Source organism: Hippopotamus amphibius, chromosome 4, assembly GCF_030028045.1.
Source record: "Hippopotamus amphibius kiboko isolate mHipAmp2 chromosome 4, mHipAmp2.hap2, whole genome shotgun sequence".
Lineage (NCBI taxonomy): Eukaryota > Metazoa > Chordata > Mammalia > Artiodactyla > Hippopotamidae > Hippopotamus > Hippopotamus amphibius.
This window is the reverse complement of record NC_080189.1, coordinates 186,406,284-186,423,847: the sequence shown is the minus strand read 5'-3', so window position 1 is coordinate 186,423,847 and position 17,564 is coordinate 186,406,284. Positions and strand designations below refer to the sequence as shown.

Below are 17,564 nucleotides of genomic sequence, written 5' to 3'. Positions count from 1 at the left end.
ACTGTTGTCTCTGCCTGGAAGTCCTCTGCTCCTCCCCCTTCTCACCTGGCAGGTGCTTCGCCCCAGTGCAAGGCACCACCTCCAGGAAGCCCTCCTTGATGTCCAGGTCCTGGTGCCCTTCCTACACACTCTCCGGTTACCCTTTCTCCCTCCCTGGACTGTGAGTAACCCCTCCAGGGCCCAGCCCAGGCCCTCTGCCTGCAGCTTCCATGTCCCAGAAACATGCACCTAAGGAGGCACTGGGCAGAAATGGTGTGTGTTCTAAGACGTCATGAGTGTTTCCTGGAAACAAACTCGTGGCAAAGACTCCCAGAAGAACCTTTGCATCAGGGCCTGGCTTTTTGTCCCTCCCTGCTCCCTGCAAGCTCTGTGACCTTGGGCAGTTTGGCTAAACTTCTCCAGGCATTCACACCCCTCACTGAGGTTCTGTTGGGCGTCTCCCATGTGCCTAGCTATGCCCAGACACAGCAGTGAGAACAACAGGTTCCCCACCTCGAGAAGCAATGTTGGAAGAGGGCAGACAGCAGTATCAAGCAGTATCAGCAGTATTTTGTCTTGTGGAACTGAAAACCGCAGCCACAGATAGATAGAGAAAATGAAAAAGCAGAGGACTTTGTACCAGATGAAGGGACAGGATAAAACCCCAGAAAAACAACTAAATGAAGAGGAGATAGGCACCCTTACAGAGAAGCAATGTTGGAGGAAACACGTAAGACTTTCAGGACCAGGGTCAGTGGTCACTGGGAGATGACCTCGCTCCCAGCCTTCACCCTCTGCCAGGTGTATCAGTCTCCTGCTGCTGCATAACAAACTGCCCCAGCTTGGCTGCTGAAACAGCATCCTTTATTATCTCATAGTCTGGAGGTGCTGGGGGAGAGTCTGTGTCCAGGCTCACTGGGCTGTCAGCGGAATTCAGCTCCATGCCTGTCCACGCGCATTCCCAGCCTAGACGCTGCCCACACCCCAGGCTTGGGGCCTGAGATGGCGGGGGGGGGGGGGGGGGGGGAAGTTCTCCCACTTTGAATCTCTCTGACCTCACCTCTGCCTCTTCTCCTCCCTCTAAGGAGCCCGACAGCTCGCACACCGTAGCCATGAGGGCACCCCTGCCCCTCAGTCCTTCCTCAGGCCACCGTGAGTCTGTCTCCCCATCAGGACTGTGGCCAGGATCTCTCCCCAAAAGTGAATCCGTTCCTTGGGGTCAGCGGCCCAGCATCAGGCCCTGGCCCCCCAGCTCCCACCCTGCAGCTCCCAGCAGGGGTCCGCTTCCCGCTCCCTTCCCCTCCAAGTAACACATCAGCACCTTTCCCGTCCCGCAGCATCCACAGCGTCCGTGGGCCAGAAGTGAGCAGACTCTGGGTAGCAGGGCTGTGCTCCTCAGCCACGTGTCTTTGCTCAGACCAGCTCCCCGCCCCCAATGCCCCCTCCGTATGGCCACCTGCTAAACCCCAGGCCCAGCTCCTGCCAGCCCCCAGCAAGCACAGCCACGTGGGCCCCAAGGATGTTTGTGGTACCATCTTCCCAGCCAGAGGAGGAGACCCAACGGGGTACACCCTGAACAGCCCTGCCCCCAGGAACCCCCCCGTACGGGCTCCATACACTTTGCTCCAGGAGTGATGGGGCTCAGGAGACGGAGGGGACATCAGTGCGTGACTGTGAGCCTGGCCACCCTGCCAAGATGCCTGACGTGTGACCGGGACACACACCTGCCTCCCTGGACACTGAGAGAGGCTGAAGCACCCACCCGTCTCTGGCAGACCCCCAAAGATGTCCCCTCCTCATCCCCACAACCTGGAGATGATGCTGGCTCATGTGGGTGGGTGCTGGGTGTCACCACACGCATCCTTGTGAGACAGAGGCAGAGGGAGACCTGACACCCAGAGGAGGCAGTGTAAGGACAGGGCAGAGACACACGCCGGCCTGGCGTGATGGGGTACGTGCCCGCGGAGAGACGCTTCTGCTGCTCTCGGCCCCCGGTTTGTGGTCATGGGTCAGGGCAGCCGCAGGAAGCTCACACACCACTCTCCACTCCAGCTCCCCTCCTGGTGGGTGGTACTGGGGTATCCATGGAAACCTGGGTATCCACTGACGGGGCAAGTGCACCATCACCGCCCCCCAGAGCAAGGCTGCTGCTAGTGGACAGTGGGGCACTGGCTTCCGGGCACATGCCACGCCTCGGGGTGGTGGCAAGGGGCAGGGCCAGGGGGTGCCGCAGGACCAGACCCTGGTGTCCCGCCTGGGGAGTGTGTGGGTGGATGGGCGAAACCAGCCCAAGAGAGGCTGCGCTTCCTCCTGCTCTGCTCTCCCTGCAAAGCTCTGCTGACGCGCTGTGACACGAAGCAGCCAAAAATGTGGGGGAAACAGCAACGAGGGAGTGTCCGGAACTCGACGCAAAAAAATTATTTTTCTGAGTTTTGTAATACTCTTAAGCACTGGCAGTTTGTTGTGACTTCCTCCGTCATTCTAAATACGTGTTCCAAAAAAAAAAGGGCGGGGTGGACTTTCCTGCTGGTCCAGCGGTTAAGACTCTGCGCTTCCACCGCAGGGAGTGCGGGTTCGATCCCTGGTCGGGGAACTAAGATCCCACATGTCGCATGGTACTGGCCCAAAACAAAACAAAACAAACACCTGCTTTCACATCTAACTCTGATTTTGTAAACTGTATTCTCTTTCTTAACACGGGCCCCTGGGCTTCAGGCCCTGCAAAAGCAGAAGCCGGCTCTCATCCCGGACTGGCCGGCAGGAAGCTGAGTCACTGGAGTGGCTCCACCAGACACTCCCCCGTAAGGGCCGCTTTGGCCCCAGGACAGCCCGGGCTATAAAACGTGAACCTGTGAGCGTGTGGCCGGCAACCTGTCCAGGAAGGGGGTCTAGGCTGAGGGCACACGAAGCCATGGACGTCACCCCTCTGGATGAGGCTTGGCTGCCAGGCCCCCCTGTGGCCTCCCGGGACGCCCTGGCACCTTCAGCTGCCAGGCCCCGAGGCTCTGCTCACGCTGCCGTGCCCACCAGGCCCCGGCCCACGAGGGACGCTCAGGGCACCTGGGTTCCTCCACAGCAACGCTGCTCGGCCCCGGGCTCAGGGTTATCGGCTGATTTTGGACTCCTGATGCCCCTTGACCAGTGACATCTGCCCTGAACTCAGAGAGGGGATGGGTGAGGGGTGTCCCTAGCTGCCACGGCCTCTGCCCTCCCCGCGCCACTGTGACCTTTGGCAGGGCTCACGTGTGCGGCACCGAGTGCCCTGCAGACCGCTGTTTACCAGCAGGCGCAGAAACGCTCCCAACAGTGACAATCCAAACAGCTCTGCTGTGGCCACCCCTCCCCGCCCGGCACGGGGCGGAGCCCCACCGCCTGTGCCAGACCAGTTAATCATTGCAGGCCTCCCCACCCATCGGAATCCCCGGGCAGGCAGGGCCCGGAGTGCCCCCAGCCCCCAGCCGGGCACAGCTCCCCACCAGGCCCAGGCCTGCTTCCTCCATCCACCCCCCTCTCCCTCTTCCCCGGCCTGGGGTGCTCCCTGAGGGCCCTTGGGAGACCCTCCCTGTCTGGAAGTCACTCCCCACCACACACAATCTCTCTCGTCACAGGCTCCAGGTCACCTTCCAGACATGGGAGTCTGCAACTGCTTCGGAAAATGCAGCGCCCGTAAGAATGAGCCCCTGGGGCCCCCCGCAAGGTGGGCGCGGCCAGGCGGCACGACGTAGGTCAGGGGGGATCCGGGTCAGAGCCCGCCCTGTCCCACAGCCTGGACCCTTGAGAGCAAGGAGTCGTGCTCGATGGAGTCACAGGAACCATAGCTGGCCAAGTGCCAAGCCTGCAGGGGCAGCGACAGGGGTGGGCACGGCCCCAGACAGCCCGAGGGTGCGGACAGAGCCACCCCGCTCCCCTCTCGCCACCCCGCCCTGGGGCAGCACGGGGCAGACTCCCAGGCAGCCCAGCTGGGGGGAAGGGTATGAGGGGATGCGGAAACCATGCCCCCCCATGCCTGAGCCCCTCCAGGACAGGAGTCTATGGGTGTCTGAGTCCTGGGGCCCAGCAAGGAGTGGGCCTCAAGAGACCTCTGTAAATTGGCAGTGCCAGGGCGGGGGGGGGGGGGGGGGGCGGGGCGGAGGATGACAATGACACACTAGGGCAAAGGCGGGGGGCGGGTGACACAACCAGAGTTGCTTCTGAGGTGGGAGGGGGTGGGCAGCTCTGGCAAGGCCCCAGGGATGGAGCTGGGAGCAGCTCCGAGCAGGACACTCCAGGGCCAGATGTGGGGCAGCCCCAGGTGTGAGGACAGGCAGCCGGGGCCACAGGGAGGGGGCGAGGGCGGGGGAGGGATCCGGGGAGGACCAGGGCGGAGAAGGGCCAGCGCCCACGGGAACCAGCAGAGGAGTGGAAAAGAGGCTCAGAATGAGGCTGAGGAGTGGTCTCGGCCCCTCCCGCGGGAGGCAGCGCCCCCCACATCCCAGGACCCCGGGGGGGGACCTGTGTGGAGCGCACAGGCCGTGTCTGCTCTCCCGGGAATGCTGGAACATTCTGGAGGAGTGTGCGGTCCCCTTCCCACCCCCGAAGGGCCCCAGGCTCCCCAGACAGGGGCCCTGCCCGAAGGTGCCCTGCGGCCGGCGGAGCCCCCAGCCCGGCCCAGGCCCTCCCCCGCGCCCAGCAGTCAGGCCCTCGAGGACCCGAGCCAGGCCAGTCACCCGGCGGAGGAAACGAAGCGCCCGGCCAGCCCGGAGTCCTCGTGCACGGGAACACCTCCCAAAGGCGCCGGGCGCCCTCCGCCCGGGGGGAGCCCCGGCCGCACCCCGCGCGGAGCGGGCGCGCCGCCTCCCAGCCGCCCCGCGGGCCCGCGGGAGGGCCCCGCGCGGCCCCCCACACGTGCCGGCCGGCCTGGCGGGCCAGGGCGGGCGCGAGGCTGCGACCCCGCGGGGCCCGGCGGCTCCGGACCCGCCAGACGGCGCGCCCGCGGGCCGCACTCACCGCCGCGCTCGCTCCGCATGCCGATGGTGCCGCCGGTGTAGACGGCCAGGAGCCGCCGCTCGCGCCCCGCCGCGCGCGCCATGCCCGTGACCCAGGGGACCGAGGGGACCGCGCGGCTCAGGGCGGCGGCGGGGCGCGCCGAGGGCTGCCCGGGGGCGGGGCGGGGCCAGCCCGGGGGAGGGCGGGGCGGGGCGGGGCCGGGGGGGCGCCGAGGGACCCGCCTGGGGGCGGAGGCGCGCCCCGCGCCGGTCCCGGGGTGGGGGAGGGGCGGGGCTGGCCCCGTCCCGCTTGGGGAGCCGGGGGACAGGTCCCACGTGGTCCCAGGCGAGCCGATGTCAGCGCGGAGTCCCGGGGCGCTTCGAGTGGCTGTGCTTGTGGCGCAAAGGCCAGGTGTCTCCCGGCCGGCAGTGCCGGGGGACCCCCGAGGCGGAGGGGGGTCGCCCGCCCGGCCCAGGCAGGCCCCCCAGGCTCTGGCGCTCCGGCGGACCCAGCAGGGTTGGCCACGCCCTGGGGCCCGCTGCCCGGGATGGCGGGGGCAGGCAGAGACCCCGGCCCGCCCGCTCGCACGGTGCAGGAGGCCTGGACGGAGCCCACGGCCTTCAGTCCCAGGACGGCCTTAGCCGAGCGAAGGGAAGGAGTTTGCAGGGCGCGGGCGGGAACAAGCGGCAGGCTTCATCTCGGATGGATGCAGCGTCCGCGTTTCCCGCGCCAGGGGCCGGCGCACCAAGGCCCTGAACCCCGACTGGTGGGAGGCGGGGAGCCCGGCGGGCGGAGGGAGGGCAGGGACCACGATGTGGTTTACTGGAAGACTATTTCCTCTCCTGAGAGAGCCCTCCCACACCGCCTGACTTTGATTCCGTGGAAGTGATGAAATAAAATTCTGGCCTTAAGGGAACAAAGTCTTCCTAAGAGGAACTTGCTTTTCTCCCCCTGTGCCTTTCAGATGTAAATGTTCTACCTGGTCCTCTTTGGGAACTCTAATCTAGGCCATCTTTTTAAAATGCAAATCTCAGGAAGGTAAGTCTTATCTTAAGGAAAAAACAAAAGGGGGAGGGATGGGTAATTTGGAAGTTGACTTGTCAGGGGCAAATACCGCCGTCTTCTTCCTGTGTATTAGGGAAAAGGATTTAGCCATCTAAACAGGTGACCTTGATTTGTTCCATCTGCCAGAAACCCAGCCTGAATCCAACCCCTTTTGTAACTGATGGGATTTGGGGAGGTGGGTAGCTTTATCTTTTGCTATTATTATTTTTATTGAAGTATAGTTGATGTAAATATTATGTTACAATATGGTGAGTCAATTTTTAAAAGTTATTACTCCATTTATAGTTATGTGAAGTAAAATTCATATTTTATGGCAAGACAAGAAAAATTTAACATAAGAACTCTTCTCTCTCTAGGGTAAAGCAATTATATTCCAATAAAGAGCTTAAAAAAAAAAACCCAAAAAAACTCTTCTCTGCCCTTTGGCCCCCTCCCTGCCCCCATCGTGCATTGTGTATCTGCGTGTGGCATCGACCAGACCTCCCCCATGAGCAGGAATACAGCTCAACGATAAAGAGGAGTGTTCTCCCAGCATCAACAAGACAACTCCTTAAATGGTAACACTTCTTCTTGACCTTGTAAGGGGTCACGTGATGCACCAGGATGACTTTAGATCTGGATTACGTAAACCGTCAATAATAGGTCATTTGATGTACAGCCCTCTGTCTCAAAAAATTTATACAACTGTGCCTTGACTTCTAACAGGCGGAACAGTTCTCCGAACTTTCTGGGATGCTCTTCCTGGGTTATAATCCTCAAATCTGGCTCAAATAAAAGTTTCTATTTCTTTCTTAAATTGACTGATTACTTTTTTGTTGACAGTTATAAAATATTGGCTGTATTCCCTGTGTTGTATGTAACTGATGGATTTTGTATTATTGTACCTGATTCATAGCTGAAATTTTGGAATGGGAACTATGGGGTCTCTGTGTCTGTGTGTGTGTTGTATCTGTGTGTGTGTGTTGTATCTCTATATATGTGTGTGTTGTAGATGTGTGGTGTTGCCAAATTTAACTTGTAAAAGAACTCTGTTTAATTAGCTTAAAGGCAATTAAGCGGTCCTATAAATACTCAGAAATATAAAATAAACTAACCCAAATGAATTTCAGGATCACGTTATCCAGGATTAATTTTTAATGAATGAAAACAAGCTTAAGTTTGTTGGTTTAATTAATACAGACATGTCTCTAGGGTCATCATTATTAAGTATAATACTTTTATTATACCCAGGTTTACTAAAAGTCAGATAAGATCTTTCTCCTGCTACAAAATTTGTCAGCAAGAAAAATAACTTGATGTGATGCAACTTTTCAGTAAATTAAATGTAAATAAGAGTTTCTAGATGAATTCTTTAGGAATAAGTATTCTTTAGGACTGTCTACTTAAAAATAGTTTCTCCAGATTTTTGGTAACTTGAAACTGCTAAATTAAGTTAAATGATAGGAATTCATTGAATGTCCATATCATTTCCAAACAAGATCCCGAAGCATCCATTGCTAAGCAAGTCTAGCTTTACCTACTTTTATCTTGTTATTTAGAGAAAAACTGAAGATGTTTTTGTTCATTTGGACAGGTCTTACATCCTATTGAGGAACAAAATTATGTTCTAGACTATGTTCTTAAATTTGCCAATCAGAAAATGCTGTTACGACAAATAGTTCATAATTACCTGCTCCTTGGTTTTCACTAAGGTTTTTCAAGGTTTTAAAACTAAGATTAATAATAATTGTAATTAAAATATGTAATTAAAACTACTAAAAATTAATAAGGAAAACACTATTGTATGCAAGGAAAAACAAGGTATAAGAAATGGAAACGTGTTTTTGTTAAGGGAAAAGAAAGTAACTTTGTCCTGGGACTTCCCTTGTGGTCTAGTGGCTAAGACTCTGCGCTCCTGATGCAGGGGAGCTGGGTTCGATCCCTGGTCAGTGAACTAGATCCCACATGCTGCAACTAAGAGTTCGCATGCCACATTTAAGACCCTGCATGTCACAACTAAAAGATTCTTCATGCCACAACTAAGACCCGGGGCAGTCAAATTAATTAATTATTTTTTAAAAGAAGAAAGCTATTTTGTCCTAAAGCTGGTTATTTCTAAATGGTAAAGAAAATAAAGCACAAATTAATATGGATATAGAAAGTTGTAGAAGGTTTGTGGGGAAAAAAATCTTTAAAAAGGAATTCTAGGGACTCCCCTGGTGACGCAGTGGTTAAGAATCCACCTGCCAATGCAGGGGACACGGGTTCCATCCCTGGGCGGGGAAGATCCCACATGCCATGGAGCAACTAAGCCCATGTGCCACAACTACTGAAGCCTGTGCACCTAGAGCTTGTGCTCCACAACAAGAGAAGCCACCACAATGAGAAGCCTGCACACCACAATAGAGTAGCCCCTGCTCTTCACAGCTAGAGAAAGCCCATGCGAAGCAACAGAGACCCAACAGAGCCAAAAATAAATATTAAAAAAAAAAAAAAAGGAATCCTATGGTTGTCAGGCCTAAGATCAGATTGAATTTGAGTAAATCGATTTTGTTATTAAAAATAAGCTGGTGGGAGTTCCCTGGAAGGCCAGTGGTTAGGACTCAGTACTCTCACTGCCAGGGCTGCAGGTTCGATCCCTGGTTGGAGAACTAAGATCCCACAAACTGAGTGGCACAGAAAAAAAAAAAGCTGGTGCAAAACTGGAGTATGATTTTCTCTTTGTTAAGAGAACAAAGTTTTCTTAGAATATCAATCTGCTTTAGATAACAGATTGTAAAGTTTTTTTACCTTTTAATTAATCTGTTGCAACTTCATGTATATACCTTTGAAATCTTTTATTGTCACTTAGTTAAGTGAATAAGCATTGTTTCACAGAGACCTATGATCCTATCTGACCAAGGGTTTTTAAAGCCTTTTTGATATTTTTGAGAGATCAAATTCTAATTGAAGTTTGTCTGACCTCTAACTTTGAGGTTTCCCAAGGGCCGCCAGAACACCTCAAGAGAATTGTTTTCTCTCCTTATCAAAGAAACGTACTAAACTAATCAGGTTTATTTGGTATGGTAAAGTACGAGAGAAGCATCGTCAAGGGAGTGATAAACCTTCTTAGGTTATGTTGTATGGGTAAATTTTACTAAAATAGTCTAGGAATTCTATGGAACTCCTAAGAATCTGGCATATCCTGATAAAATGTTATCAATCATAATTCTAGTTATCCTCGTAAAGTGTATGTCACAACAGCAACCAAGTGTGACAACTGCATTGCCATCAGATCTTTAACCATGCCTTGTAAAGTCGTTTGTCATTTATAGATAGTTATTGTCTTGCTCAGATGCTTTTGCAAAAATGCTCCATCTTCAAGAAGATTCATATAAAGGACTTTTAGACAAGTACACGTTTCTGATCACTTTTGAGTCAGACTGCTGACCTGGGTAAGAAATTAGAGAATTCTAATGGAAAACCTGATGGCTTCATAAAACTGTTAGTAGAAGATCAAGGATCAGTCACGTAGGACTGAGCACACTGATGGATATGGTTATAATTTGGGGGGGTTTTGTCTGGAATCCAAGGGTTTCCTTATTAAAGGAAACCCTTCCCCTCAAGCTACTAATGACTTAAATTTGGTAAACTATACCTTTGTAATTAGAATTGAAACATTTATCTTTTCTCTCTACCTGATCCCTCCCGAAACTCTTAAGTTCCCAGTAGCCTTTCCAGGTGAATAATGAAGGCCACCTCCCGACAGGTGCAAGAATCTCAAGATATTTGGGGGACCTCTAGAAGAAAGGAAGCCACCCTAAGCTGTAGATATTACAGACAGAATCTGAGGATGAGACCTTGGCATGGCTTTCCTGGCTTTGAGAGGTCTTTTAAAAGTTCAATTTGAGATTCTTTATAAAAAGTTCCAGGGGCTTCCTAGGTGGCTAAGAATCCGCCTGCCAATGCAGAGGACATGGGTTCGATCCCAGCTCCAGGAAGATCCCACATGCCACGGAGCAACTAAGCCCGTGTGCCAAAAAAAAAAAAAAAGTTCCAGCATAGGCATATTGTAAGAACCTGTATGGTCAATTACACTTACAGAAATAATCAGGGGACTTCCCTGGTGGTCCAGTGGGTAAGACTCTGCACTCCCAACGCAGGGGGCCCAGGTCTGATCCCTGGCTGGGGAACGACATCCCACATGCATGCTGCAACTAAGACCCAGCACAGCCTAAATACATAAGTATTTAAAAAATAATAATAATAATCAGGGCAAGTTTATTGAAACCAGACTTATTTTGCAAATTAATTAGTCTTAATTTGGCCATGTCTGGTAGAAATGAGGGTAACTTTATTTTTTAATATCTCATTTTTTTAAATTCTTTTATTTTTATTTATTTATTTTTTTGGCTGCTTTGGGTCTTCATTGCTGCGTGTGGGCTTTCTCTAGTTGTGGCGAGCGGGTTGTGGTGCACGGGCTTCCCATGGCAGTGGCTTCTCTTGTTGTGGCGCATGGGCTCTAGGCGTGTGAGCTTCAACACTTGCAGTGCACGGCCTCAGTAGTTGCGGCACATGGGCTTATTTGCTCTGCAGCATGTGGGACCCTCCCAGACCACCGCACCACCAGGGAAGTCCCAAAATGAGGGTAACTTTAGAGTGAAAAATATTACATTGCAGTGAACATTAAGTTCTAGTGTTGTCTTTAAGAGTTTTTTATTTTTGTTTTGCTTTGTTTGGGTTTGTGTGTTTTGTTTTGGGATTTTTTTTTTTTTTTTTTGGTTCTTTTGTTTGTTGGTTTGGTTTTGGTTTTGTTTCGTGATTTGTTTTGTTTTATTTTTGTATTAACTGCCTAAGAATCACTTCCCAGATGGCTCCTTGTTGCTATGTTACATTATTGTAAAGTTTAACTGAATTATATTAAAAGGACATGCTAAGTTTGTTTCTGAAGCTTATCACAGTAATCTATCTTTAGATGAAGATTGGGTGCCCCATGACCTGCAATCAGGAGATTATGCATACAGGAAAAGGCATCAGATAAAGGATTCCTTACAGCCAGGTTGGAAGGGACCTATCAGTCCTCCTCTCCTGAATGGACTGCAACTCGTGTTTCTGAGTTGCAGCACTAAGACCAGTTACCAGACCAGGATGAGAAGACAACAACATCTGAAGTAGACACCTGACCCAAGATGCTGGACCAGGCTTGTACACCAACTACTCTGACAATTGTTCACCACTTTTGCTTATGAACCAAATGTATTTCTCCCTTGGGCTCAATGTCACCTATGGGTAGTTTTGGAGACAGTCCCCGCCAATCTGCCTTTAATGTGAGCACACCAGGTTTGATCAGTTTTCCAATGGTATGACCATTTGGGGGCAATATCTGTTCCTTCAATAGTAATCAAGCCATTAGCTTGCTCTATTCAGAAGTCTTCATGATGAGAAAATTGGTCCTACAGAATTGCATAGCCCTAGATGTCCCTGAACTGCTTTCCAAGGGGGAACCTGTGTTAAGATATGTAATGAATATTGGGTTTTTACAACTGATGAGTCTTGTAACATAACTCATCTTATTATACATATGAAGAATCAGGTTTCAGCTCTGAATGGTCCTCTTCCCAGTTTAGGGGAGACACTGGGGAAATGGTTTGGTTTAGGAGGACCTTTGTGTAAACCTTCACTAACGACATTGTTACTCTTACTGTCAATTTCGATTACAGTTTGTGTAACACATAAAGCGATAGTTTCTTGCCTTTGGGGTCTTTGTGTCACATAAAAAGCTTCTATTAAGATGATATCTAAACCACTTGAAACGATTGCTCACACCTCTATTCTCTATAAATTAATGAACATGCACAATGCACATGCAAGTAAAATTGGCATAAATCCTATTGGGCAATGTGGAATTCACCATTAGTCCTTGCCAAGTATCTTACCAGTACAACCCCTGAAGGGAAAGAAAGAACTGGGTTATTAAGACCCAACACTGAGGGACACGATGGACTCAAGCAAACACCCTGATGTTGAGGGACCAAATATTTGCCCACCTAATGCTTTCTATCAAAAGATTAGGGCTTCCCTGGTGGCTCAGCGGTTAAGAAGCCACCTGCCAATGCAGGGGACATGGGTTTGAGCCCTGGTCTGGGAAGATCCCACATGCCGAGGAGCAACTAAGCCTGTGTGCCACAACTACTGAGCCTGTGCTCTAGAGCCCACAAGCCACAACTACTGAGACCATGCACTGCAACTACTGAAGCCCATGAGCCTAGAGCCCGTGCTCCACAACAAGAGAAGCCACCTCAATGAGAAGCCCATGCAGAAAAAAAAAAAAAAAAGAAGCCTGCCCACTGCAATGAAGAGTAGCTTCTGCTCTCCATAAACAGGGAAAGCCCACATGCAGCAACAAAGACCCAATGCAACCAATAAATTTAAAAAAATAAAAATAAATTTTTAAAGAATTAAAAAGATGAATGATCAAAAGGGCAAAATTGATGAAATAAAATTCATATTTTATGGCAAGACAAGAAAAATTTAAACATAAAAAATTTCTCTGCCTGTTTGGGTTTCCTACCTCCCCCGTACGGTGCACTGTGCATCTGTTCAGTAGATAACATTCCTTCTTAACCTTATAAAGGGTCAAGATGACCCACCACTCTCTTAACTTCTGTGGCGATAAGCTTCCTTCTTCATCCTGTAAGGGGTCACAGTGACCCACTACTCACTTTGGACATGCAGATCTGAACTGTGTAAACTGTCAATATGTCCTTTGACATAGAACCCCTTGACTCAAAAAAACTTAGGTAACTGTGCTTTGACCTCTCACAGACAGAACAGTCCTCAGAGCTTCATGAAAGACTGTCTCCCAGGATATAATCCTCAGGTTGGTTCAAATAAAATTTTCCATTTCTTTCTTAGATTGACTATTGATTAATTTTTTCATTGACAGAAGTTATGGATAACTGAGAACAACAGAAAAGTAATTCTTGTCTACAAAAAAGCAGATGAACCTGTCCAGGGGTGTCTGTATTAATCTGCTCAGGCTGCCATGACAAAGTACCACAGGCTGGGTGGTTTAAACAACAGAAGTTTATTTTCTACCAGTGCTGGAGGCTGGAAGTTCCAGGTCAAGCTGTCAGTAGGAGGCTTTCTTCTGAGGCCTCTCCTTGGCATGCGGACATAGACAGCTCTCTGTGCACACACAGCTCTGTCTCTTTGTGTGAACAAATTTCTTCCTCTTAAAAGAACACCAGTCAGATTGGATTAAGACCCATCCTAATGGCCTTGGGGTTTTTGTTTTTTTAGTTTTAACCTAATCATCTCTTTTAAGGCCCTGTCTCCGAATACAGTCAGTCACATTCTGAGGTTCTGGGGAGTCAGGGCTTCACCCTGTGAATAGAGGGGGAGACACAGTTCGGCCCCTCCATCCAGAAATCCCAGTTTGGCCTCTGTTTGCATGTTCACATCCCTGTTCCTGCTCTATACATGTGTCTGTCACTGGGCTTCTGCCTAGAGTGGGTCTTAACACCTGCCTGCCCCTCCCTGTGGTCAGTGGGCTCTTTCACACGTGCTCCTCCTTCTGTATGAGCCACAATTCACCGTGGGAAGCCGTTCTTTTACAACCCAGTGGTCACCGTAAGTCCCAGGAAACCAAGTTTGGGTCCCAGGCAGGGCTTTTCTGGTGATAACCTAACAGGCTTCCCTCCAGGGTGTCTAACTGAACAATGTTTGCAGACACCAGCTGTCTTCAGGCAGCTCAGCTCTCCTGCCAGCCTTCTTCACTGTTCTGCTTTGTCTGCATTTTTCCTTATGGCTACCTACGTCTAAACATTCTCTAACTTAACTGTTTATGTGACACGCGTGTGTGGGTGCCTGCTGTGTGCCAGGTGCTTCTCCAGGCCCTGGGGACTCGGCCCCTGTCCTCCTGGGGCTCACCTTCTAGTGGGGAAGACCCTCCCCCAGGTCAGGTGAGGACACGTGCCGTGAGGAACACCAGGGACCAGCACGACAGATGGTCCTGTTTCCAGCAGGATGGCCAGGGACAGTCTCTCAGAAAGGCTGATGTTTGAGCAGAGCCTAAGCAGGGAGCAAGCATGCCGGGCAGAAAGAGGCAGGCGCCAGGGCCCCAGGCGGCCACAAGCCTGGGGAGTCTGAACAGTGCCCAGGAGTTCAGTGGGGGGGCCCTTGGAGGGAGGAGATGCTGGCTGAGGGGCTGCGGGGCCAGGTGAGGACTCTGCATTTAATCCTAAACATGACCGTCAGCCCCCAGAGGGCTGGTCTGTCTTAAACTCTGCTGTGTGGAGAGAGGCAGACGAGAGAGGTCAGGAGAGCCGCCGGGGGCTGTGCGGTCAGGGCCCCACAGAAGGGTGACAGTGGCTGGGGAGGAAGTGAGAGGTGGTCAACCAGGGAGCAAGTTTTGAAGCTTGCGGTGCGAGGCAAAGACAAGACTCAGGGACAACTCGTGCTCGCTTCAGGAGCACATATACGAAAACTGAAACGATACAGAGAAGATTAGCATGGCCTCTGCTCGAAGATGACATGTGGGGACTTCCCTGGTGGTCCAGGGGTTAAGAATCCGCCTTCCAATGCAGGGGACACAGGTTTGATCCCTCGTCAGGGAACTAAGATCCCACATGCCACGGAGCAACTAAGCCTGCGCGTCGTAACTACTGAACCTGCGCTCCACAGCTAAACAGGAGCCCACACCCCGCAACCAAGACTGATGCAAACAAACAAGATAAATAAAAATTTGTTTAATGCTTAAAAAAAAAAAGATGACACAAATTTGTGAAGTGTTCCATATATTTGGGTGAACATAGCCAATATTTTGTAATAGCTGTAAATGCAAAGTAACCTTTAAAATTGTACAAAAAATTAAAAATAAAAAGTCACTATAAACTTAAAAAAAAAAAAAAAACCACACCACTGCACTAATGCAGTAGAATAATGCAAAATTGGAAAACAGTGACCCATAGACCAAATCTGGCCCAGCACTTGTTTTTATAAATAAAGTTTTATTGAAACACTAAGAAAAAAAAACAGGGACGGCTCAAGTTTGGACCAGAGCAGCACCTTCAACGGAGATGTTCTTTCCCAAGTCCAGAAAGCCTGGGGCAGGGATTGGGGCCATGCTGGGTGCCTTAAGTTTGAGATGTCACCTGGAAAGCCCAGAGGAAACAACAGCTGTATGCTCTGGAGTCAAGAGCACAGGGATGACGTCTAAAGTCACGGCAACAACAAGGTGTCTGGGAGCGGAAGCAGGGAGACCGAGGCCCAGCCTGAGCCTGGCATTGCAGCCGTGAAGCCAGGAAACGGGGAGACGCCAAGGGGCCGGGGTGAAGGTGGGGTCCGCGGTGAAGGTGGGGTCCGCATGCTGACACCAGGGCCTGAGTGTGTTGTGTGGGGGAGCTGTTGAGAGCAACTTGTTTCTTGGACCCCCAGGGATCCCTAGGACCCTCTTTTCTCTCTCTCTTCCCACCCACACCCTTGCTAGAGCCATTCCCTGCACCCAGAGCAGGGGTGCTGGTGGTCAGAACCCCTCCCGGGGCATTTATAAAATAGGAGGCCTGGGCCCACCCAGACACGGGTGGGGGAGGGGTGTCTAGGACTTGAAAGCTTGTGGGTGGCCCCAGTGCACCCACAGCCCTGCCTACTTGCTCCCTGCCCACTCCCACTTGGTACTCCTCTTCTAGAGCGGGCGTGGCAAAGCCCAGCCCTAGTCCAGAGCCTCACCTGGAGCTGGAAATGCAAACGTCTCAGGCCGCTAGACTCAGAGACCTGGGGGTGGACCCTGACAGTCTCTGCTCCATCCCCTGGGGGGGGGCAGGGGACGCTGATGCAGACACAAGTGTGAGAACCGCCGGCCTAGACCAGGGGCCGGCCAACCACGACTCAGGGGCCAAACCTGGCCCAGCTGTTCCTGAAAATGAAGTGTTACGGGGACGGTCCCATCCACGCACTTACGTCCTGTGCAGGGAGAGGCCAGAGGGGAGCTGGTGGCCACGGGGCAGCTGGCCTTCTCGTGGCAGATGGGCCCCCGCTCAGTCCACTCACGGGGGCAGGCTTTTGTCCCCGGTCATGGCCTCTGCCCTCACGGGTCTCGAGCAGCGGTCTGGGGGCCTGGCCTCTCCAGACACGCAGAGACTCCGTGGGCGCAGAGCTGCAGCGGGTCCAGACAGCACCGTGGGCGCCAGGGAGGACCAGTCCTCTGAGAAGAGCAGCCCCCTCTCTCCTGAGGCCCCAAGCAGACTCCCCCCCCTTAACAAAGCTGTAGGGGGCCGGGCATCCCTGCGGTGGATGATGACATCCCGTGGGTCCGGTGCGACGCCGGGGCTCGGAGAGGCGGCCACGGCCAGGGAGCGGCGCTCCCACCGGGGGACGGGAACCGCGGAGAAGAGCGGGGGCACCCTCGGCAAAGCCCACATGGCGCCCCTGAGCTCAGACACCCGGCTCGGGCCTCCTCCCCAAAAGCTGAGGCTCCGCAGCCCCCTCCGCCCCACCGTCTATGCGCCCCTCCCTGGGCCGGGTCACAGGCCGGGCAGCTGTTGCAGACCTGGGACTCGGCCCAGGAGGGAGGCAGCAGGCTCCCGGACAGGCCCGCCCAGGCCTCCGGTCGCCCGCGCTGCGCCTCCCACGCCTCGGGGCACCCTGAGCTGCCACCCGGCAGGCCGCTGCTGCGTGGATGAAGGGGGTGTGGGCACGAGGGCTGGGCGCAAGGGACCAGGGTGACCCGGGCACCAGGCCGAGCCTTTCTGAGCTGTCCGAGGGTGGCGTCCAGCTGCAGGGCTGACCTCTGGGAGGATGTGGGGGACAGGCCGGGAAGGGGGTGGCCTGCAGTGAGATGCGACCTTTCCTTTCCCTTGAACCCCTAGGGGCCATTGCAGGGTCCTTAACTAGACTGGTTTCGTGCTGTCGTGTCCCGGGGGCAGGGAGGCCCGAGGAGAGGGACAGAGCGGGGGACACCCGTCGGTGGAGCAGTCAACACACACACATTTATCCACAAGGTCCCCGGCTGTCGCGGGTGCAGTTCGAGGCCCCCCAAAACCATGACAACGTAGCTGCAAAGATCACAGGTCACCATAACAAATACAGACATAATAATAACGTCTGAACTATTGAGAGAATCACCAAAATGTGACACAGAGACACAAAGCGAGCAAACGCTGTTGGAAAATGGTGCTGACGGATGTCACCAAAACCTCCATCTGTAAAACACAGCGTCTGCAGAGGGAGGCGAAGCGGGGCGGCTGCAGGGCCCCCACTGGGCGCCGCGCGGATGCGGGGGGTCCGTGATGGGGCCCCCTCTGGCCTCCTGACTCCATTCCAGGGACGTTTTCCTCCATTCATTTCCACACCCCTCTTGTACTAACCTGGTAAACCAGTACGTACAATCTTTCCCGGAGGTCTGTGAGCCACTCCAGCACGTTAATTGAACCTGGGGAGGGGACCACGGACCCTCTGCTCTACAGACAGTCAGAAGCCCAGGTGACAACCGAGCCTTGCGACTGGGGTCTGAGGTGTGTGTGTGTTGGGGTGGGGGGGGGGGGTGTCTTGAAGGACTGAACCCTGAACGTGAGCGCTGAGGGGACGTCCCAGGCACC

General features: G+C 52.8%; 3 protein-coding genes and 1 pseudogene across 11 annotated transcripts in view; 3 read left to right on the top strand and 1 right to left on the bottom strand.

Annotated features, from left to right (window-relative positions):
• Positions 1-5,096, bottom strand: part of ASPG (asparaginase) — a 34,095-nt gene extending 28,999 nt beyond the window's left edge. For all 5 annotated transcript variants that reach the window (XM_057730862.1, XM_057730863.1, XM_057730859.1 and 2 more), the window contains exon 1: positions 4,966-5,096. In XM_057730862.1, coding sequence (XP_057586845.1) covers positions 4,966-5,047 — 82 coding nt within the window. In that variant the 5' untranslated portion in view covers positions 5,048-5,096. The remainder of the gene's footprint in view (positions 1-4,965) is intronic.
• Positions 1-7,023, top strand: part of LOC130851059 (uncharacterized) — a 30,156-nt gene extending 23,133 nt beyond the window's left edge. The window contains exons 3-5 of one of the 5 annotated variants that reach the window (XR_009053112.1): positions 5,909-5,982; positions 6,083-6,184; positions 6,366-7,023. The gene's annotated coding sequence lies outside the window, so the exon portion shown is untranslated. Of the gene's footprint in view, positions 1-5,908 lie in introns of all 5 variants that reach the window. The other 4 variants (XR_009053113.1, XR_009053110.1, XR_009053111.1 and 1 more) reach the window with 4 other exon arrangements.
• Positions 1,835-5,113, top strand: LOC130851061 (basic proline-rich protein-like). The gene is made up of 2 exons (XM_057730868.1): positions 1,835-1,930; positions 3,588-5,113. The coding sequence occupies exon 2, from the start codon at positions 4,212-4,214 to the stop codon at positions 5,004-5,006; it is 795 nt and encodes a 264-aa protein (XP_057586851.1). The 5' UTR covers positions 1,835-1,930; positions 3,588-4,211; the 3' UTR covers positions 5,007-5,113.
• A 7,402-nt stretch (positions 7,024-14,425) lies between the features above and the next one.
• LOC130852733 (U6 spliceosomal RNA) lies at positions 14,426-14,506 on the top strand (annotated as a pseudogene).
• The last annotated feature ends 3,058 nt before the right edge of the window (positions 14,507-17,564 follow it).

What these genes read in the sequence shown, in the direction of transcription:
- LOC130851061 (XM_057730868.1), top strand. Translation starts at nt 4,212, where the DNA reads ATGGAGCTGGGAGCAGCTCCGAGCAGGACACTCCAGGGCCAGATGTGG.